General features: G+C 66.0%; 2 protein-coding genes across 6 annotated transcripts; one reads left to right on the top strand and one right to left on the bottom strand.

The window, feature by feature from the left end:
• Window positions 1–13: 13 nt before the first annotated feature.
• On the top strand, window positions 14–12996 carry CC2D1A (coiled-coil and C2 domain containing 1A). Of its 5 annotated transcripts, none has more exons than XM_051828044.3 (29): window positions 14–340; window positions 2336–2471; window positions 3672–3787; window positions 3904–3969; window positions 4144–4278; window positions 4378–4588; window positions 5803–5933; window positions 6162–6234; window positions 6352–6423; window positions 6531–6661; window positions 6781–6853; window positions 6966–7117; window positions 7219–7318; window positions 7400–7572; window positions 8656–8778; window positions 8868–8926; window positions 9016–9132; window positions 9720–9793; window positions 9870–9928; window positions 10038–10089; window positions 10180–10279; window positions 10632–10722; window positions 10931–11056; window positions 11161–11225; window positions 11544–11607; window positions 11691–11817; window positions 11921–11997; window positions 12411–12458; window positions 12569–12996. In XM_051828044.3, exons 1-29 carry the CDS (start codon window positions 281–283, stop codon window positions 12587–12589), a joined length of 2832 nt encoding a protein of 943 aa, XP_051684004.3. In that variant the 5' UTR covers window positions 14–280; the 3' UTR covers window positions 12590–12996. The 5 variants fall into 5 exon arrangements, with proteins under 5 accessions (XP_051684004.3, XP_051684001.3, XP_051684003.3 ...); XM_051828041.3 differs by having other exon boundaries at window positions 12555–12996; XM_051828043.3 differs by having other exon boundaries at window positions 11541–11607.
• A 166-nt stretch (window positions 12997–13162) lies between these two features.
• PODNL1 (podocan like 1) lies at window positions 13163–17459 on the bottom strand. Its single transcript, XM_070058869.2, has 10 exons — window positions 17210–17459; window positions 16828–17046; window positions 16302–16395; window positions 15970–16034; window positions 15749–15858; window positions 15306–15462; window positions 15034–15149; window positions 13952–14609; window positions 13576–13724; window positions 13163–13468 (listed from the first exon to the last, which is right to left on the bottom strand). Exons 1-10 carry the CDS (start codon window positions 17210–17212, stop codon window positions 13318–13320), a joined length of 1722 nt encoding a protein of 573 aa, XP_069914970.1. The 5' UTR covers window positions 17213–17459; the 3' UTR covers window positions 13163–13317.
• Between the last annotated feature and the right edge of the window lie 2671 nt (window positions 17460–20130).

Here is a 20130-nt window from a genome sequence, read left to right as displayed (position 1 = left end):
GCAGTGCCTGCCGGGAGTTGTAGTTTCGGTGAGGCGGGCCCGGCGAGTCCAGTGGCCGCGCTCCGGTGCGGCGGCGCCCAAGGGCCAAGGCGGAAGTGGGGCAGCCACCTGGCAGGGGGAAGGCCAGACAAGGGCGCGAGGTTGGCGGCCGGGGGACACCGACCAGGAGGCGCGGGGCTCACGAAGTGGGCGTGCACGACGACCGCCCCCCCCGCCCCCCGGGAGGAGGCAGCGCAAGGCCAGGCGCAGGGGCCGGTGGTCCAGGCATCCAGCCTGGAAGATGAACAAGAGGAAGGGACCTCCGGGACCCCCGGGCCGAGGCGCTGCAGCCGCCCGCCAGGTGAGTCTGAGCCCCAGGGCTCCTCACCCCGAGTCACACGCGCAGGGGAGGGCCCCACCCCCCCGCGGAAGCCTGATCTCCGCCTCCCCCCAGGTGAACCCCGGTTTCTCGCCCTCCAGGAGAGGCTCGAGCCTCCCCTCACCCCCAAAGCGCGGCCTACAGGCTTTGGGTCCCCAGCGCCTGGCGCCCCGCCCCGGGCTCGAGGCCACCTGTTGCTACATTAGCTCAACTGGGGAGGGGCCGCCCCTGGACCTGGCTTATCCAACCCTTGCCCTGGCTGGGTTCGTCTTATTCCCTTTGCTCAGATGAGTTCACCGAGACCAGCAGAGGTGCAGACAGCTGTCCAAGGTCACAGGGATTAACAGCTTGGCCGAGTTAAGTCCAAGTCCAGAACTGCCGCCATAAATCCGCGTGTCTGTGGCTGCTGCCTCTCCCCCACCGGCCCACTCCTCTGCCCCAGGCACCAACGGAGTTTGATTTATTCTCTGCTGTGGCATAGCCGGGGAAGGCCGCCACCTGCAGTGCCGGCATCCCATAGGGGCGCCGGTTCGAGTCCTGGCTGCTCCACTTCTGATCCTGCTCTCTGCTATGGCCTGGGAAAGCAGTGGAGGATGGCCCAAGTGCTTGGGCCCCTGCATCTGTGTGGGAGACCCGGATGGAACCCCTGGATTCGGCCTGGCCTCAGCTCTGGCCATTGCAGCCACTTGGGGGAGTGAACCAGAGGATGAAAGACCTCCCTCCCTCCCTCCCTCCCTCTCTCTCTGTATCTCTGTCTTCCAAATAAATAAATAAATCTTCATTTAAAAAAATTTCATTGAGATGACTTATAGAGTTTATGAAACTCCATGAGAGGAAAAAAAGAATGAAAAGGCATTTGTCTTTTTTTATTTTTAATAACTTTTTGAAAGTTATATTTATTTATTTTGAAAGAGAGAGAGGGAGAGACAGAAACAAAGAGCTATATCCGCTCCCCAGATGGCTGAATTGGCAGGGGCTGGGCCAGGCCAGAGGCAGGAGCCAGGAGTTTCATCCGGGTCTCTCATGTGGGTGGCAGGGGCCCAAGTACCACTGCTTCTCCCAGGCCATCAGCCGGGAGCTGGATCAGAAGTGGAGCAGCCGGGACGGGAACCCTGCCGCCCCCGTGGGATGTTGGTGCCGCAGTGCCACCCTGTATCTGTCTGTTTAACGTAGCACTCGATAAATGTCATGGTGTGTCCTGGTACTTGGAGCCATACTGAAGTTTGGCTGTTTTTTTAAATTTATTATTTAAAAGACTTATTTATTTTTAAAGATTTATGTATTTACTTTGAAAGAGTTACACAGAGAGAGAAGGAGAGGCAGAGAGAGAGAAAGAAATGAGAGAGCGAGACGGAGAGAGGGAGAGAGAGAGAGAGAGGTCTTCCATCCGTTGGTTCACTCCCCAATATGCGCAATGGCTGGAGCTGCACCGATCCGAAGCCAGGAGCCAGGAGCTTCTTCCAGGTCTCCGATGTGGGTGCAGGGGCCCAAGCACTTGGGCCATCCTCTGCTGCTTTCCCAGGTGCATTAGCAGGGAGCTGGATTGGAATTGGAGCAGCCGGGTCCCGGCCCGGGACCCGCAGGGGATGCCGGCATCGCGGAGGGAGGCTTCACCTGCGGGAGGCTTCACCTGCCGCGGCCACAGCGCCGGCCCCCTGTGGCCCACTTTCCCCTTCTCCACCGATGTCAGGGTTTCTGGCCAGTGCGTCCACTTGCCTGCACTCGCCCTGTGCCGAGGACACTGGAGAGAAAAGCTAGAGTGTGTGGACTGTTCCCACACTGCCCTGGCTCTCTCCACCTGCCCCTAGCCCCAGAGCGCCAGGCCCAGCCCGGGACACCCGTTCCACCTGTCCCAGCCTCCTGGGACGCGGCTTTCCCCAGGGAGACCTCCGTTCCGTGCTCCTGAGGGGACTCGGCACTGTGGCAGCTCCCGCCGGCCTCGCATGCACCCGCAGCATCTGCCTCTTCTTCCTGCAGCTGGGCCTCCTGGTCGACCTCTCCCCGGACGGCCTGATCATGCCCGAGGACGGAGTCAATGATGAGGAGCTGGAGGCCGAGTTCCTGGCCCTGGTGGGAGGCCAGCCCCCAGCCCTGGAGAAGTTCAAAGGCAAAGGTGAGATAGGCGTAGCGCCTCCCCCTAGATGTTTCTCTGTGCCACAGCGCTACCCGCCCCTCGCCCTCCAAAGATTTATTTATTTACATGAAAGGCAGAATGAGAGAGAGAGAGAGAGAGAGAGATCTTCCATCTGCTGGTTGATTTCCCAAAGGCCTGCAACAGTCCGGTTTGGGCCGGGCTGAAGCCAGGGGCCAGGAGCTCCATCCGGGTCTCCCACGTGGGTGCAGGGGCCCAAGGACTAGGGCCTTCTTCTACTGCTTTCCCAGGCGGGTTAGCAGGGAGCTGGATCGGAAGTGGAGCAGCCGGGACTGGGACTGGAACGGGCGCTCCTATGGGATGCCGACGCACAGGTGGCCGATTAACCCACTGCGCCACAGTGCTGGCCCAGCATCCACCCGTCTTAGTACCATGAACAAAGACTGGGGGACAAAAAACTGGGGTGTGCGTTCAGGGAGACACGCCCTAGCAGCTGTCTGCCCGGGCTGGCAGAACCGGTAACATCACGCCCACGCGGGGCAGCGACGGTGCTGTGAGTAGGTGTGGTTTTCCGTGGCCTGCTTCCTATCTCCGTGCACTCTGGGGGTGAGCAGGCTGTTCAAGGACACCCCCGCCCCACCCCTCACGCACTGCGCAGGTGCAGTTCTGTGTTCCCACTGCGTGTCACACTGGCTCCCGCTGCACGGGTTACAGAGCTGCCGGCCTCAGGTTCAAAGTTAACTAGTGAGCTGTCCTTAAGTCAATAAGGCATCTCCAGGGCCAGGGTTTGGCTCCGTGGCGAAGCCACCGCCACGTAGGACCCCCGCATCCCATATCGGGAGCACTTGGATTTGGGTCCTGGTTCCAGCTTCCTGCGCGGGTGCACCCTGGGAGGCAGCCGCTGATGGCACCGTGTGTGTGTGTGTGTGTGTGTGTGCACACCAAGTGCTTCGTTCACCATCCGCGCCCACCGCCTCCCTGCGCGGGAGGAACTGCTGTAATCCCCCCGTAGAGCATGCGGAGAAGCCCGACCCCCGGGGCTGGGGCTGGCACTCAGGAGCCCCGGTCCAACCCTGAGGCTGCCTACGGAGCAGCTGAGGCCATGGGAGCTTGCGGGGGGCTGGGCCGCCCCCCGTCCCTCGGAGCTGTGGCTAGCCAGGACCAGAAACTCCGGGCCCGGGAAGATCCTGCCCCTAGCTGGGGACCCCCCTTTGCTACCAGGTCCCCTGCCCATGGAGGCCATAGAGAAGATGGCCAGGCTGTGCATGCGGGACCCGGACGAGGACCAGGAGGAGGGGACAGACGAGGAGGATGTGGAGGCGGATGATGACCTGCTGGTGAGCAATTCGGGCGTGGTGTGGGCGTGGTGTGGGCGTGGTGTGGGCGTGGCTTCCTCCCTGGGCCCGCCCACGGCCGCCCTCACACCCCGCCTCCGGGCTGTGTCTCGCTGCAGGCAGAACTGAATGAGGTCTTAGGGGAGGACCCCAAGGCCTCGGAGCCCCCGCCGCCCGTGACCCAGGTACGGCTCTCGCGGCCGGCTGCCACTTCCTCCCGTGACCTGGCGCTGCAGGGAAGGGGGAGGCAGAGGCAGGCCTTGGAGGGAGTGAGGGTGACAAGGCAAGGAGGGGGCGGGGCGGCCGAGCGGAGCACCCCCTTCCCCAACTGCACCGCGTGTCCCTGGCGCCTCCCGCAGCCCAAGCCCGCAGCCCCCAGCCCAGGCGTGGGAGCTACCTTGCAGGACAGACTGAGGCTCTACCAGACGGCCCTGGAGAGCGCGAGGCAGGCCGGGGACAGCGCCAAGATGCGGCGCTATGACCGAGGGCTTAAGGTGAGCAGGCGGAGGGTGGGACGCAGGCAGCCCCACGCCCGCGCCCCAGCCCCTGCCTCCCACTTCTCCCAAACCCACCCCTCACCGGCTCGTCCCCAGACGCTGGAAAGCCTGCTGCTTTCCTTCCGGAAGGGCCATGCCATCGACGAAGAGGACATCCCGCCGCCGGTGGCCCTAGGGAAGAGCCCGGGGGCCGCTCCTGGCCACACCCCGGCCCCCGCCCAACCCGAGTCCAGGCTCACCCTGGAAGCGCCTCCCCTCAGCGCTCCAGCGACCCCTGCAGGCTCCATCAAGCCCCAGCAGCCTCCAGGTAAGGCGGTGGGCGGGGCCTGGGTGGGTGCTAGGAAGTGAAATGCGTGTGTGTGTGTTTGTATGGAGGAATATTAGACAGCCCCGAAAAGGACAGAATTCTTAGCATCTGCTCCCACCCCCCAGGTAGGCCTGGGAGACACTAGGCTGAGAGAAATTAGCCAATCACAAGAACACAAATCCTATAGGACTAGACATGGAACTGTGAAATCCAGAGACAGGAAGTAGAATCTGTGTGTGTGTGTGTGCACGCGCATGCCGGGGACCGAGAGGAAGGAGCGGGGCAATGCGTGTTTCATGGACTCCCGACTTTCCCTTGGGGAAGATGGAGAATGTTCTAGAGAGATCAGAGCGGTGAGGGTTGCACAGCACTGCCAACAGCCTGGGGCTGGGGCAGGCTGGAGCCTGGAGCCTGGAGCCTGGAGCTTCCATCCGGGTCTCCCACGCGGGTGCCGGGGGGCCCAAGCCTTGGGCTGTCTCTGCGTGTGCCTTAGCAGGGAGCTAGGTTGGAATCTGAGCAGCGCCCCAAGCTGCAGCCTTAGATGGGCGCTGTGACAGTTTTCTTTCTCAGATGACGATGTTTGCCACACACTGCCAACAGGCACGTTGGCTGCTGGCTGCATTTGAGATGAGAGATGGGAGAAGTCACCTTACAGGGAGTTTGGGGGTGGTGAGTGGGCGAGGGTGGCCCATGTTGTGGCTGCACCAGGTGAAACCAGTGCTCGTGACGCCGGCATCCCATTAGGGGAGCCGCAGGTTCGCGTCCCGGCTGCTCCACTTCCAGTCCAGCTCCCTGCTAATGCACCTGGGAAAGCAGTGGAGGATGGTCCAAGTGCTTGGACCCCTGCACCCGTGTGGGAGACCCGGATGGGGTTCTCGGCTCCTGGCTTCAGTTTGGGCCAGCCTTGGCCATGGTGGCCATTTGTAGCTATTCAATAAACAAACTCAAGAAACAAACCAGTCAGAGTTCTTGATGTCCTGCAAAAACCCACCAGTGACTCCAGGGCCTGGAGCTGAGTCCCGATCGTGCTAACTTCAGGCTGTGTGACCACGAGGAGGGCAGCATGTCCCCCCTCCCCAGCCGGCCTCAACTTCCCCATCTGTACAACGGGCCCAAGAACCGTCTGGGTTCCAACAGCGATGGTGTGAGCGTTGACTCTGCCCAGGCCCCAGGGGCTTCGCATCCATTGTTCCCCTCCCCTCCCGCACCCCCAGCTCCAGGTCCCTGCAGCCCCGGCCCCCTGGCCCAGCTGCAGAGTCGCCAGCACCAGTACAAGGCGGCCGCACTGCACGCCAAGCAGCAGGGCGATCTGGCCGCCGCCACCAGATACTTCCGCGTGGCCAAGGTGCGTCCCGCCTGCGGGCTGCGTGGGGTGGGGTGGGGGGAGGGGGAGGAGCCTGGGACACTTCCCCCTCCGGAAGAGGGGCAGGAGGGGACCGAGCAAGATGGCGTCAGCGAAGGGGCAGGGCTGGGAGTCGCGTCACTTGTCAGGGCGTGGGGTCTGCCCCCGCTCCCCACAGATTCTCGGGCCCACCCCCAACCGCAGCCTGCGCCCCCGTCTTTCTCCTCCTAGAGTTTTGATGCTGTCCTAGAGGCCCTGAGCCGAGGGGAGCCCGTGGACCTGTCCCGCCTGCCCCCTCCGCCTGGTGAGGACCCCGCCTTGCCTGCCTGCTGTTCCCCTCGTAGCCTGGACTGTGAGGAGGAGGCAGGGGGTTCCCCAGGCAAGCCCCCCCCTCCATCGGCTCGGACCCCTCTGTCCCCAGACCAGCTGCCCGCAGACCCGCCGTCACCATCGCCGCAGGCTCCGCCCCCCGCCGCGGCACCTGCCTCCCCAGGTAGGCTCCGGGGCTGCCCTGGGCTGGGCACGCTGGGGCAACAGAGTGCCCGGCCGCCCTGGATCCTGAGCCCTTCCCCCACCACCCCCACCCCCGGTCCCGCCCAGAGGTCCCCTCGCCCCCGCGGACCCTGCTGGAGGCCCTGGAGCAGCGGATGCAACGCTACCAGGTGGCCGCGGCCCAGGCCAAGGGCAAAGGCGACGCGCGGAAGGCGCGCATGCATGAGCGCATTGTCAAGGTGTGTGGAGGGGGGCATCTTGGGGCGGGAGTAGGTGGGGGGGAGCAGGCGGCCAACCCTTCCCCTCCCCCGCAGCCCTCCCACCCCTGGGGTCACCCCACCACCTGTGTTCCCCGCAGCAATACCAAGATGCCATCCGGGCCCACAAGGCCGGCCGAGCCGTGGACGTGGCCGAGCTGCCCGTGCCCCCAGGTAGGCTTGAGACCCCCTTAGGTGGGGGAGGAGCCCCGGCTGGACCAGCACCATGGAGTGCTACGGGTCCTCACCCCCCTACCCTGCCCGGGCCACCGCACCGGCCGCCCAGGCTTTCCCCCGATCCAGGGCCTGGAGGCCACGGAGGCCGCCCCGCCGAGCCTGGTGGGCGTCCTGGCGACCGCCATGAAGCTGGCCAATCAGGCCGAGGGCCCGGAGGACGACGACGATGATGGCGACGACGGCGACGAAGCGCCCAAGAAGGTGCGCGGGGCCGGGGCCTGGGGCTGCAGGCCACGTCCACGTTGAGTGGCAGCCTCGAGCCAGCCACGGCCAAGGCTCTGATTTCTCCTCCATGTCCGCAGAGGCACAGCAGCCCTGCGGCCCCCACAGCCCAGCCCAGGGCCCCGCAGCCGGGCCCCACGCCTGCCCCCAAAGCAGCCCCGAAAGGCACATCCACCAGAGGTAGGCAGCCCAGAGCCCGCCCCCGCTTCTCTGCCCCGCGGCCCCGCCCTTGCCCTGCAGAGCCCCCTCCTCTGCCCGCAGCCCAGCAGCAGCTCGCCTTCCTGGAGGGCCGCAAGAAGCAGCTCCTGCAGGCGGCGCTGCGAGCCAAGCAGAAGAACGACGTGGAGGGCGCCAAGATGCACCTGCGCCAGGCCAAGGGGCTGGAGCCCATGCTGGAGGCCTCCCGCAACGGGCTGCCCGTGGACATCGCTAAGGTGAACTGCGCAGACGCGGTGGCCTCGTGACCCGGAAGGAGTCCCAGTAGCCCCGCCCACACCCCCACTGTATCTCCAAGGAGGCAGGCGTTTGGTGTCTCTCGCTTGTAACACAGGGCTGGCCGGTTCTGCATCGTGGGTCTCCTAGAACCCTAAAGTGGGGGTCGTCCTTGACCTCGAGACCCCAGGGACTCACTGCCCTGGTTGTGTCCATACAAGGGAAGAAGTGAGAGAGAAAAAGTGGGGCTGTTTCCTTTAAAGGAAGTGACTTCATTTTTGCTTGCCTCCCATTGGCAAGCATGAGTCATGTGGCCATGCCTAGCTGCAAAGGAGCCTGGGACTTGTAGTCTTTCTGGGCCACCACATTCTCAACCAGAGGGGAGACATTTAGCAGGTTCAGCCCCTTGGGACCAAACAAGCTGTGTCTCTCTCGGCATCATTTTTCTCCTTGGGGAAGTGGGGATGGTGACCCTCTCCACCTCAAAGAAAGAAAAATATCCAGGATTTTTTTTTTTTTAAGATTTATTTATTTGAGAGGCAGAGTTAGAGAGAGAGAGGTCTTCCATTTGCTGGTTCACCCCCCAGTTGGCCTCAACGGCCAGAGCTGGGCAGATCTACAGCCAGGAGCCAGAAGTTCCATCCGGGTCTCCCATGCAGGTGCAGGGACCCAAGGACTTGGGCCATCTTCTACTGCTTCCCAGGCCACAGCAGAGAGCTGGATTGGAAGTGGGGCAGGACTTGAACCGGCACCCATAGGGGTTGCTGGCACGGCAGCTGATGGCTTTACCCGCTATGCCACAGCGCCGGCCCCTCAGCTGTCTTCTGGCATGCAATACCTTACTTTAAAATGGGGTGGGGGGCGGCACTGCGGCATCCCCAGCCCCAGAACAGAGCCTGGCGCACAGTAGCAGCTCCACAAACAGTGCTGGGGGTGGGTGGCTGACGGATGGGGTCTGCAAGTGCTGTGTGGCCGATGGACCAACAGCAGCGTGGGGGGGGGGCGGTGACACAGCGCTGGGGCAGGGATGGTGGCCCTGGCTGGCCAGAGGGCCCCTCCCCCACCAGCCTGCTCCTTGGTGCCAGGTGCCACCTGCCCCAGTCAACAAAGATGACTTCGCCTTGGTCCAGCGGCCTGGCCCGGGCCTGTCCCAGGAGGCCGCCCGGCGCTACGGGGAACTCACCAAGCTGATTAGACAGCAGCACGAGGTGAGGGCCCCGCCCCTGCCCCAGCCCGCCCCGGCCCAGCCAGGGTCTTGGCCCTGCTCCCCTGCCCTCACACCCCTCTGCTGCCCTAGATGTGCCTGAATCACTCCAACCAGTTCACCCAGCTGGGCAACATCGTGGAAACCAGCAAGTAAGTGCCCTGGTGCCCCCCGCCCCCCAGCCGGCCCCCCGCCCCCCTCCCCCCCGCAGCGCCATCCTGAGCCAGGCCCCGGCCAACAGGTTTGAGAAGCTGGCAGAGGACTGTAAACGGAGCATGGAGACGCTGAAGCAGGCCTTCGCCCGGGGCCTCCCCACGCCTGTCGCCCGCTTCGAACAGAGGACTTTCAGCGTCATCAAGTGAGCCCCCGGCCCCCACAGTGGTGGGTGGGAGGCGGGCTGCAGGGTGTGCAAAGGCCCTGGGGCTGGCACGAGGTGCCCCTGGAAGGTGGCAAGAGCCGGGCTGGCGGCGGTGTTTGTGGCGGTGGGTGTAGCAAGTGCTGAGCTGAGCCTGCGCCCTGGGCCCAGGGACACGTTAGGATTTTTTGGGGGGTCCATCTTTCTTCTTGCTGCAGTCTCCCCACCCCCTGTGGGTAACAGACTCCTTGCCCTGGGTCCCTGTCACCTCGGCCCCGCCTGTCGCCCCAACTCTGCCCACCAGGCACGGTACCAGACTGCTGCCTCTACCCACACACCTTCCCTGACCCATGGTGGCCCCTTCCTGACCTCTGAAGCCACCTACCACAGCACCTCCCCGGAGAAGCCCTCCCTGACCACCCACCCTGCAGCGGCCCCCCAAGAGCAGGCTGTGCGCCTTGCCTCCGTGTGAACCCTCTGCAGGGTCTCTACCCTACACACGCGCGTAGCCCGGGTCAGGGTGGGGGGAGGGGACGCGGCAGGTGCACAGTGGGCTGAGGCGCGCGCCTGTTCCCTCACCCGCCGGGAAGGGTCTTCCCGGATCTCAGCAGCAACGACTTGCTCCTGTTCATCCTCAAGGCCAGCAGCTTGCCCACGCCCCCAGGTGAGCGCGGCCGGGGTCACGGTCACGGACAGGGGTAGGGGAGAGGTCAAGCTCTGACCCTCTGTCTGCCCAGCAGGGTTGTCCCCCGGCGACCTGGATGTCTTTGTCCGCTTCGACTTCCCCTACCCCAACGTGGTACGTGGTGGTGGGGGCGGGGGGGACCTGGAGCCCTGATGGACTGGGGAAGGGGGCTCCGAGGGCAGCTCGCAGGCCCCTGACCTTTCCTGCCCCCCTCCCGCCCCAGGAGGAAGCCCAGAAAGACAAGACCAGCGTGGTGAAGAGCACGGACTCCCCCGGTAAGGCAAGGCGGCCGCCGCTGCCCTCCCGACCCCCCAGCAGGAGGCGGGTGAGACCCGGCCTGAGCCCCTCCCACCCTCCCCACGCAGAGTTCAAGGAGCAGTTCAAACTCTGCATCAACCGCGGCCACCGCGGCTTCCGGAGAGCCGTGCAGACCAAGGGCGTCAAGTTCGAGGTGGTGCACAAGGGGTGAGCTGGGGCCGCGGCTGGGCGGGGCGGGGCGGTGGCTGGGCGGGGCTGGGGGGCTGGCGGCAGCGGGGCGGGGCTAAGGGCGGGGCCTGTGGGCTCTGTGGTGGGTGGGACGGGGCGAAGGGGCGGGGCCGTAGGCAGCGTGGGGCGGCAGCGGGGCGGGGCTAAGGGCGGGGCCTGTGGGCTCTGTGGTGGGTGGGACGGGGCGAAGGATTGGGGCCGTGGGCCCTGAGCGGTGGGGCGGGGTGGGGTCAAGGGGCAGAGCAAGTGTGGGGCGGGGCCGATGGGTGGGGCTGGGGCGGGCCCTCAGCTCACGGCCCCCCTCCCCCTGCCCCGCCCCCGGCACCCACAGCGGGCTGTTCAAGACCGACCGGGTGCTGGGGACAGCACAGCTGAAACTGGACGCCCTGGAGACGGCGTGCGAGGTCCGGGACGTCCTTGAGGTGCGAGGGGTCCCATCTGCTGACCCAGCCCCCCACCCCCATCCCAGGCGTCCTCACTGCCCAACCGGAAGTTCCCCCAGCACCCTGCTGCCTTCTCAGCCATAGCCCCCCCACCCCGGGCTCCTATTTCCGGAAATGGCCGCTGCTTCTTCCCCGCCCCTGCCCCCCCACCTCCGACCCTCAGCCTCCCCTCATCCCCCTACCCCAGGTCCTGGATGGGCGCCGGCCCACGGGGGGGCGGCTGGAGGTGATGGTGCGGATCCGCGAGCCGCTGACAGCCCAGCAGCTGGAGACGACGACCGAGCGGTGGCTGGTCATTGACCCGGTGCCCGCAGTGAGCGCAGCCCCCCGCCCCTCCCCCGGGCGGGGCGGGGGGGGGGAGCTGTGGCTCGGGAGCCCCAGGGCTCACAGCACCTCCCCCACCCCCACCCCCCACAGCAGGTAGCCGGGCCCAAAAGCAAGGCTCCTCCTGTGCCTGCCCCGACGAGGGAGCCGGGGAACAGGTGTGTCCCCCCACCCCAGCCTCCAAGACCTGGCCTGGGCCCCCCCACCCTGGTCCTGGAGGGGCTTGGTTTTGAAGAACTTAGTCTAGACACCCAGGCTTTGCGCGCCCCTGCTTGCCGTACCCTGGCTGCCTGCTTCTCTGCCCAGCTGTCTCCTGTGGCCACCACCTCCTGGAGGCCCTCCCTGATCATTGCCTGGGTCATGGGCTCCCCAGGGGTCACCCTCTCCTGCTCTGTCCCCCCCACCCCGACCCAGCATGCCTGTTGATTGCAGGGGGCTGGGCAGCCCCTCACTGCCCGCCCCCGCCCCCCCAGCAGGTCAGCCCGGCCTCTGCACAGCCTCAGCGTGCTGGCCTTCGACCAAGAGCGCCTGGAACGGAAGGTGGGTGGGCCCAGCGGGGCTGGGGACGTGGCGGGCGGTGCATGCGGGCCTAGACGGGGTGCTCACAGTCCCCCATCCCCCAGATGCTGGCCCTCAGGCAGGCGCGGCGGCCGGTGCCCCCAGACGTGGCTCAGCAGTACCAGGACATCGTGCAGCGGAGCCAATGGCAGAGGGCGCAGCTGGAGCAGGGCGGCCCGGGCATCCGGCGGGGTAGGGGCCTGGGAGCTGGGGATGCGGGGGTCCCGGGGCTGAGGGGCGCGGGGCCTGGCCCGGGGAGGGGAGGCGGCGGGGCCCAGCCTGCTCCCGCCCGCAGAGTACGCGGCACAGCTGGAGCGGCAGCTGCAGTTCTACACCGAGGCCGCCCGGCGCCTGGGCAACGATGGCAGCAGGGTGAGTGTGGTGGGCCGGGGGTGTGGTCTGTGGGGGCGTGGTTAGAGAGGAGGCGAGGCTGTGGGTGTGACTGGGCCGTGGCCCAGGGAGGAGGCGGGGTCAGGGGCATGTCCGTGGGGCGTGGTCTGGGAGGAGGTGCATCTGTGGGCGTGGCCCTTGGCATGACCCGACAGCAGGCGGGGGTCGGTGGGCATGATCGGGGGTGTGGTCAGGGAGATGGTGAGGCTGTGGGTGTGACCAGGGTGTGGCCCAGGGAGGAGGCGGGCCGGGGCGTGGTCCGTGGGGTGGGGCCGGTGAGCGTGACCAGGGAGGGGGCGGGGCTGGGGCCTGTACCTTGGCGCAGCCCGGGGAAGGAGGTGGGCCTGTGGGCGTGGTTCGTGGCCCTGACGCTCCGCCCCCCTGCCCCCAACCAGGAGGCAGCAAAGGAGGCGCTGTACAGGCGGAACCTGGTGGAGACCGAGGTGAGCCGCCGCGTGGGAGGCGGCCAGGGCTGGGCCGACTGGGGGTGGGGTGGGGGAGAGGCAGCGCTGGGTTTTGAGCCCTCCTGACCCCCCCAGCTTCATTCCCCCAGCTGCAGCGGCTCCGCAGGTGAGGGCCAGGCGCCCCCTCCTCCTCGTCGTCCCTACCCTGGTCAGCGGGGCCACCGAGCAGACAATCAGCGGACAATCGGTTCTGGACTCCTCTCACCCCACCCCTCCCCGCTCCGGGCCCCCAGCCCAGGCAGAGCCGCTGGGCCGGCGGGCGGCAGCGCCAGGCCTGGTGGGCGCGGCCCGGGAGAGTCCTGTTTGCACAGCCCAGGAGCCGGGAGGGCGCCTGGGACCAAAGCCCCAAGGGCCCCTGCGAGCACTTTACCCCCTGGCCTTCCTGGACCCCCCAAAGAAGCCGCTGAGCCTGGCTGAGTCCCCCCCAACCCCCGCCTTGGCTGCTGGGGGGGTCGCCCTGGCCCAGCTCGGACCCCCAGGGTCCACAGGACACAATAAAGAGCCCAGGGCACACCCAGCTCGGCTCTGTGCTGTCTGTCTCAGGCCGGATCTTCCCCAGGCCTACCCAGCCCCCTGGAGGTGGGATGGGGGTGGGAGTGCGCTCAACAACCGGGCCCCCATTTCCCCAGGGGGACGCAGGGACAGGGAGAACCCCAGAAGGTGGCCTGGGGCGTGGTCAGTGCTCAGAAAACTTAGACTTTTATTGTTAAGGTCGGGTGTGAGGGCCTGTCTGGACCTGGGGGCGTGGTCTGCTTAAGCCACTCCCCCAGGTGCCCCCAGTACGGGGCCTGGGTCTGCAGTCCACAGCCAGCCTGCCCAGTGCTGGGCCCCTCCGGGCTCAGGAGCCCCCCACCCTTGGGGCTCGTGTAGCCTTGGGCGGCAGCCGGACCAGGACCGGCTCCGGATTGTCGGCCGTGTCGACCACGCGCAGGTGCGGGAGGCCCAGGAAGGCCTCGGCCGAGATACTGGTCAGGTGCAGCTTGTTGGCCCTGCACAGAGGGGCGGACGTGAGGGCAGCTGCCCGGGGGGAGGGAGGGGAAGGAGGCCCCCCCCCCCCGCCTCCGCCCGCTGCCCGCTGCCCGCCCCCACCCCCGACCTGAGGAAGAGGGCGCGCAGGCTCGGTGTGGTCAGGAAGGCCTCGGGCCCTATGTGGCTGATGCGGTTGCCCTGCAGGTGCAACTCTTGCAAAGCCTCGGGCAGGTCAGGGGGCACAAAGGACAGCTCGTTGTGGCTCAGGTCCAACACCTGGCAGGTGCAACAGGGCGCAGGTGGCAGCACCGAGCCCGGGCCGTCGGCCCCGCCGGCCCCTCCCCCCTCACTTCCGGGCACCCTCCCCCTGGCCACGCCCAGGCCCCAGCACCCATCCTGGCTGCCCCGATTCCTGCGCTGGAAAAAAGAGCCCCCGGCGCGCAGAACGGGAAGAGGGGACAGCCCGGGGACAGCAGACGCGGCCAAAGCCGCCCGTCCCTGACCTGGAGGGCCTGCAGCTCGTGCCACGCGCCGGGCCCGATGTCACCCACGCGGAGCCGATTGTGCGCCAGGCTGAGCTCCCGCAGCTGGGCCAGGCCGGCCAGCTGCTCGGGCTCCAGGGCCCGCAGCTGGTTGCGCTGCAGCCGCAGGCTGTGCAGGCTGCCGGGCAGGCCGGACGGCAGCTGGGTCAGCTGGTTCCCGGCCAGGTCGAGGCTGCGCAGGGCCCGCAGCCGGCGGAAGGCCCGGCGGTGCACGCGGGCGCTGGCCAAGAGATTGTAGGCCAAGTTGAGCTCGGTCAGGCGTGGCGTGGCCGCCAGGTCGCGGGCGCCCAGCGCGGCCACGCGGTTGTGGGGTAGCACCAGGGCCCGCAGGCGGCGGGGCAGCGCCGGGGGCACGCGCGCCAGCCCGTTGCCGTACAGGTGCAGCGTGTGCAGGCGCCGCAGCGGCCGCAGGGCCCCAGCCGGCAGCCCAGAGGTCCCCAACTGGTTGTGCTGCAGCAACAGGTAACGCAGGCCCTCGGCCCCGCGGAGCCGCTCGGCGTGCACCTGCCGGATGTGGTTGCGCCCCAGGTGCAAGATGGCCAAGCTCCGGGGCAGGCCGGTGGGCACGGAAGCCAGCTGGTTATGCGACAAGTCCAGATACTCCAAGCTGTGCAGTTTGCTGCGGGAAGAGGAGCCGAGAGACAGAGCGCGGGCGCTCAGAGCAGGGAGGGGGTGGGGCGCGGGCGGAGCGATCCTGCAACATTTCAGCCGGAATTGAAAGCTTGGCGGATGCCGAGTGAGGGCCGGGTGGGAGATAGATCGGGGGTGGGTGGGAGAGCTCGGGGTGGCCCTGGCGCCAGGGTGACTTGTAGGAGTGAGCAGTCCCGAGGACAGCCTGTGGTGGTAACGGCCATGAAGACCTAGATATGGGGTAGTTAAGGCACCCTAGCTGGTGGCAGCCTGGTATACAGTAAGCGCCTACTAAATGAGCCACACAGGGGAAACGGACTGCAAGTGGACAACCCCCCAGGCGTCGATGCTCTCAGCCCCTCGACTGCCAACGCGGGGTTTGCAGTCCCACGCGGCGCCGCCACAGGGCCCACCTGAAAGTCGTGTTGTCCAGGCCGCCGTCAGTCAGCTGGTTGTGCTGGAGGTACAGTTCCCGGAGGTGGGTCTGGCGGCTCAGGGCCCCTCGGGGCACTTTGGAAATGAGGTTGTTCTGAGGAAGAAAATGAAACCCGAGAGTCTGCGAGGGAGCCATGGCAGCGGCGGCGGGGAGCCACAGAAGGTTCTTGAGGGAGGCAGTGACCAGGAGCGGGCGCCGCAGTGGGAGGAAGGCTGGGTGGGAGGTGAGGGCGTCCAGGAGGAGGCGCACCTGCAGGTGCAGGCGCTCCAGTGAGGGCGGCAGACTGGGCGGCAGGTAGCGGAGCCGGTTGTTGGAGAGACTCAGCGTGGCCACGGCCTCGGAGCCGCGGAAGGCGTCGGGGGGCAGGCCGGCGTTGGCCAACTGGTTGTTGTGGAGGTACACAGACCTGAGGGGAGCCAGGCTCCGGCCACCAGCGGCGCCCCCTCGCCGCCCACCCCCGGTGCCCCGCCTCGCAGCGCGCGCACGTGTGCGTTGCAGTGGACACCGTGCGACTGCGCACGCGCGGGTGCACCTGCGAGCCTGCTGTCACCACCTGTCCCAGGCAGCATGCAGGATCCAGGATCGCTCGTGCCCAGTTTCAAACACATACAGACGCACGCATGCACGCACCCGCGCCCAGAAATGGCGTGAGGACTCCGTCCCTACCCCAGGGGCCCCAGGCCAGGGGCTACCTGAGCGCAGGCTTCTCCCCAAAGGTGAGCGGGAAGACCTCCATCACTTGGTTGGCCGCCAAGTCCACGACGCGGACGGAGCGGGGCAGGAACTGAGGAGCCACTGAGAGCTGTGGGGCGCGCGGGGAGGGGGGAGGGGTACAGCCGTGGCTCCTGGTGCCGCCCCCCACCCCCGCACCCACCACCGCCCCAAATGCCCGGCGCCTGTCCGGATCACCCACCTTATTGTTGGCTACGTAAATGTGTTGCAGCTCAGTCAGGGACTCGAAGGCTTCGTCCGGCAGGCCTGGAGGGTGCGGGCGGCGAGGGGACCCCCAAGGCCTGGTTTTGGGGTACGTCTCTGCTCCCAGCAGCCCCATCCCCCGCTACTGGATCCCTCCGCAAAAGCCGCAGACCCCCCCCCCCTCCGCCCCAACCCCTGACTTTCCACCGGCTCAGCAAGGGACACTTCCAGGAAGAGCCGCAGGGCTGTGGGCAGCCGCTGGCGGGGGAGGGCCGCGCCGCGCCGCGCCGCTGGGACCTCCGTCCCACACACAGGGCAGAGACCTCTCACCCTCGGAGGACAGGAGGTTGTTGTGCAGGTCGAGGGTACGCAGGTCTCGGAGACGCGACAGCTCGTTGTAGGGGAGCTCCTGGAGCCGGTTGTTCTGTGGGGTGGGGGGTGACCCAGAATCCGGGTTCTCAGTATATCCCAGGACACCCCGCCAGCCCCACAGTCAGCCCCGATAGCCCGCAGCCCTTACAGCGCTGGAACCCTATCGGGGGACCCCAAACGTCCCCAAAGAACCCCATCACCCCACAATCGACAGCAAAGAACCCCGCAACTGCCAGGGTCCTGTATCCCCATCACCCACAAATCACAAAGACCTGGGCGCCAACACCCCATCCTCCCCGCAATCACCCCATCGTTGCCCCCAAATGCCTCATCCTCTCCACCCCCCAAGACCCCAGAAACACGATGCAGACCCCAGCTCCCCAAGCCCTCAGCACCCCCCACACTCCCCATATCTCTGCCTCCAGTTCCTTTCCCCTCCCACCTGCACCCCGCCCACCTGCGCCCCCCCCCCACGTCTCCCCACCTGCAGAGAGAGGTGCTGAGCAGCCCTGGTGATATTGTGTGGGAACAGCTGCAGGTCCAGGCCGGCGCAGTCCACCGTGTCCGCCCGGGGACAGGAGCAGCGCCAGGGGCAGGCCCGGGGCGGCGGCTGCGAGCTCTCCCCCAGGTGGGGGAAGTTGGGGTCCTCCATGCCCAGGCTCAGTGGGGACCCCAATAGCAGCAGCAGCGGCAAGCTCCAAGGCTGGGGGCGGGAGGGAGGGTCGTCATGGCGACGACAGCATCCCCTCATTAGAAGGGGCTGGAGGAGTGGGGCGGCCAGGGTGGACGCAGTAGCCAGTGGGCAGAGCCGGGGTGTGTTGGGGGGGATGGGCCTCACCCTTGGACCCTCCCCTGCCCCACCTCACCATAGCCAGTGTCGCCAGCAGTGCCGATCAGGGCTCCTTAATGGAAACCAGGAGGCCACCTCCTGGAGCGTCTGCAGTCCCCCCCCCCCCACCGCCCCATCTCCCAACACAAACCACCCTCCTGCCAGCTTCCTCCCAGGGGCTGGGGGGGGGGGCTGGCCCATTCCCTTGCCCCGCCCTGGGGAGTGCAGACAGGAGGCCGGATGGGGGTGGTGAGGACAGCTCCTCCACTCCATCCCCGCCTCTGCTGTCGTAACCTCAGCCAGCCTCTGGGCCCAGGGCCCACAGGAACAAGGAATGTTTGGGGAAAAAAAAAAAAGTTGAGATTTGCCTGGTCTGGTATTTGGGCCGACCGCAGCTGTAGGGGGTTGGCTGGGGGCTGGGAGAAGCTTCGGGGGCCCAAGAGAGTCCCCCCCACACACACCAGGAGCTGGAAGGGGGGCGGCGGTGGCAGCGAGGGGTCAGGGGAAGCCAGGGCTCAGCCTGGGAGCCCTCCTCGGGGTCTGGCACCCGGGCCCCCTTGGCAACCAGACACACAACTCCGCCCTCCCCCTCCCCAAGTGGCCACAGCCGCCTGGAAGGAAGTGACACGTCCCGGTGCTGGCCAGCCCGCCTACTCCGGCCTTGTCTAGAAAGTGTAAGGACCCCAGGGAGAGAACAGGTACAAAATGCATTCACTCGGCGACACCGAGCACCACCAGGCAGCCTGGACATTGAGTCCTAGTAGGGTTCAAGTCCTAATTCTACTTCTATTCCAGCCCGCTCTGCTGGTGCGTGCCCTGGGAGGCAGCAGGTGGTCCTGTAGATGCAGCCGGGGCTGGGGGGTGGGGACCAGAGAGGCAGGACAGGTCCCACACAGCACCCATGGCAGAGCCACCTAGGGAGCCATGGGCTGCATCGGGTGGGCGGGAAGAAGGGGGGGCCAAGATGTGGGGTGAGGTATGGAGAGAGAGGGGTCTACACAGAAACCCATTTGTCCAGGCGCCCGGGAGCCTGGGAGCTGCACGGGGACTGGGACAGGCGACAGGCCTTCTCTGAGCAGAACAGAACAACAGCAAGTACCAATTCTTCGTGTGAGACCAGTGCACGGTGGATCGAAGCCCCTCATTTGTCGGCCACAGCAATGGGGCTAGCCCCAAGAAGACTGGCGTACTGCACCAGTCCTAGCTCTGGGAAAGCAGCAGCCATAAGAAACTGAGGTGTTAGGGTTGCTGACAGGTTGCAAAACAGAGAACCCTCACCGTGCTAGCTCATGCAAACAATGTCATCTATTGGTGCACGAATGGAAAAGATAGGAGAGAGGGGCCTTCAGGCACCGCTGGATCCAGGCGCCCTCTCTACCAGCTGGCTTCTTTGGGTGGTGACTATGTGGCTCCACCCCTCGTTTAAGGGGAAAGTTCCAAGCGTCAGTCTCCTTGCCTCAGCACTGGTTACACATGGGTGAAATATGCTCATTGGCCAGGAACCTGTTCCTGGCTTAGTCTTGCTGCTGCAAACTCCCCTCCCCCCACACTGCCCAGCCCAGCCCAGCCAGCAGCTGGGCAGGGACTGTGTTGGAGTTATGGTCACCATCAGTTAGCCTCAGGGGCCCACAGAGAGCCTGGTGCACAGGGCGTTGGGCATGTGGAAGGGGTGTGGGTGTCGCTCGAGTGACCGTGGAGGGCAGGGGGCAGCTGTGGGGAGCGGCGGGGGGGGAGAGGTAGTGAGAGCCTTTGGGCAGGAACAAGAGGCCGATGGAATCGCAGCTGTCTGGGACTGGCATTTGGTGCGCTGGTTAAGACGCCTTTGGGGATGCCTTCCTCCCACATCCGAGTGCCTGGTTCGAGTCCCGGCTGCTCCACTTCCGAGCCAGCTCCCTACGTGTGTGCACCCTGGGAGGCGGCAGTGATGGCCCAAGGACTTGAGCCCCTGGCACCCACGTGGGAGACCCGGATGGAGCTCCCGGCTCTTTGAGAATTTACTGATTTGAGAAGCAGAGAGACAGAGCTCTGCCATCTACTGGTTCAGTCCCCAAATGCGCATGATGGACTGGGACTGAGCCAGGGTGAAGCCAGAAGCCAGGAGCTCCATCTGGGTCTCCCACATGGGTGGCGGGGGCCCAAGGGCCAGCCCCTGCAGCCCCCCGGGGATCTGCAATAGCAGGAAGCTGGAATCGAAACAGAGCCAGGACTCCAGTGCAGGCACTCGTGTGTGGGATGCAGGCGGCACAGGAAACCTTTCTTTAACTGCTAGGCTAAAACCCGCCCCTGGGGGATACCCCTTGGACATATGAGCCTTGGGGGTGCTCCTCAATTAATATCCAAACCATGGCATAGAGGAAGACGAGCCGGAAGCCGACACTAAACAATTACCTTTATTACCATAATCTGCAAATAGGCACAGCATTGTAACTGTTGCACCCATGGAAAATGATACATGATGGACAGCATCCCATAAACTTGTCCATCTCAAAGATAGTTGAATCTATTTTTTTTTTAAGTCCTTGTCTTTGATCCAGCCGGGCCGCCCAGGGATGCGCGCCTGTCCCCGCTCACCCAGACTGGGGACCGAGAGCCCTGGGTTCCGGATTCTGGCGCCTCAGGACCGCATAGACGGTCATCATCGCCCCCAGCCCTGAGGCCTAGGGTCTCCATGGAAACCCAGCAGCCACAGCGGGGGCGTGACGCCGTCGAGACGAACAGGTGTCTGCTCCTATCCGGATAAAGTCGTCTGGGCGGGGAGAGCAAACGGGGCTTCTGATTGGTGCGTCCTTGCGGGAGGGCGGGAAAAAGGCGCCGCGCCGCCGAGGCTGTTACCGTCGCTTCCAATCAAGAGCCGAAACAGCCTTGACGGACAGGCGTAGCGGGAAGAGGCCCCGACTGCGGGCTTTCGCCCAACCGGCGGGCAGCCGTCCGGAGACAGGGCCAATGAGGAGGCGGCGG

Source organism: Oryctolagus cuniculus, chromosome 16 (genome assembly GCF_051225735.1).
Source record: "Oryctolagus cuniculus isolate XC-2025 breed Fujian yellow rabbit chromosome 16, ASM5122573v1, whole genome shotgun sequence".
Lineage (NCBI taxonomy): Eukaryota > Metazoa > Chordata > Mammalia > Lagomorpha > Leporidae > Oryctolagus > Oryctolagus cuniculus.
This window is presented reverse-complemented; position numbering and strand designations above follow the sequence as displayed.

Coding starts and splice junctions, on each gene's coding strand:
- CC2D1A (XM_051828040.3), top strand. CDS start 281: ATGAACAAGAGGAAGGGACCTCCGGGACCCCCGGGCCGAGGCGCTGCA. Junction 2,472..3,671: donor GGAGAAGTTCAAAGGCAAAG/GTGAGATAGGCG, acceptor CTTTGCTACCAG/GTCCCCTGCCCATGGAGGCC. Junction 11,608..11,690: donor AAGAGCGCCTGGAACGGAAG/GTGGGTGGGCCC, acceptor CCCATCCCCCAG/ATGCTGGCCCTCAGGCAGGC.
- PODNL1 (XM_070058869.2), bottom strand. Junction 16,035..16,301: donor CAACCTCCTGTCCTCCGAGG/GTGAGAGGTCTC, acceptor CGCACCCTCCAG/GCCTGCCGGACGAAGCCTTC. Junction 13,725..13,951: donor ACGAGCTGCAGGCCCTCCAG/GTCAGGGACGGG, acceptor TGCACCTGCCAG/GTGTTGGACCTGAGCCACAA.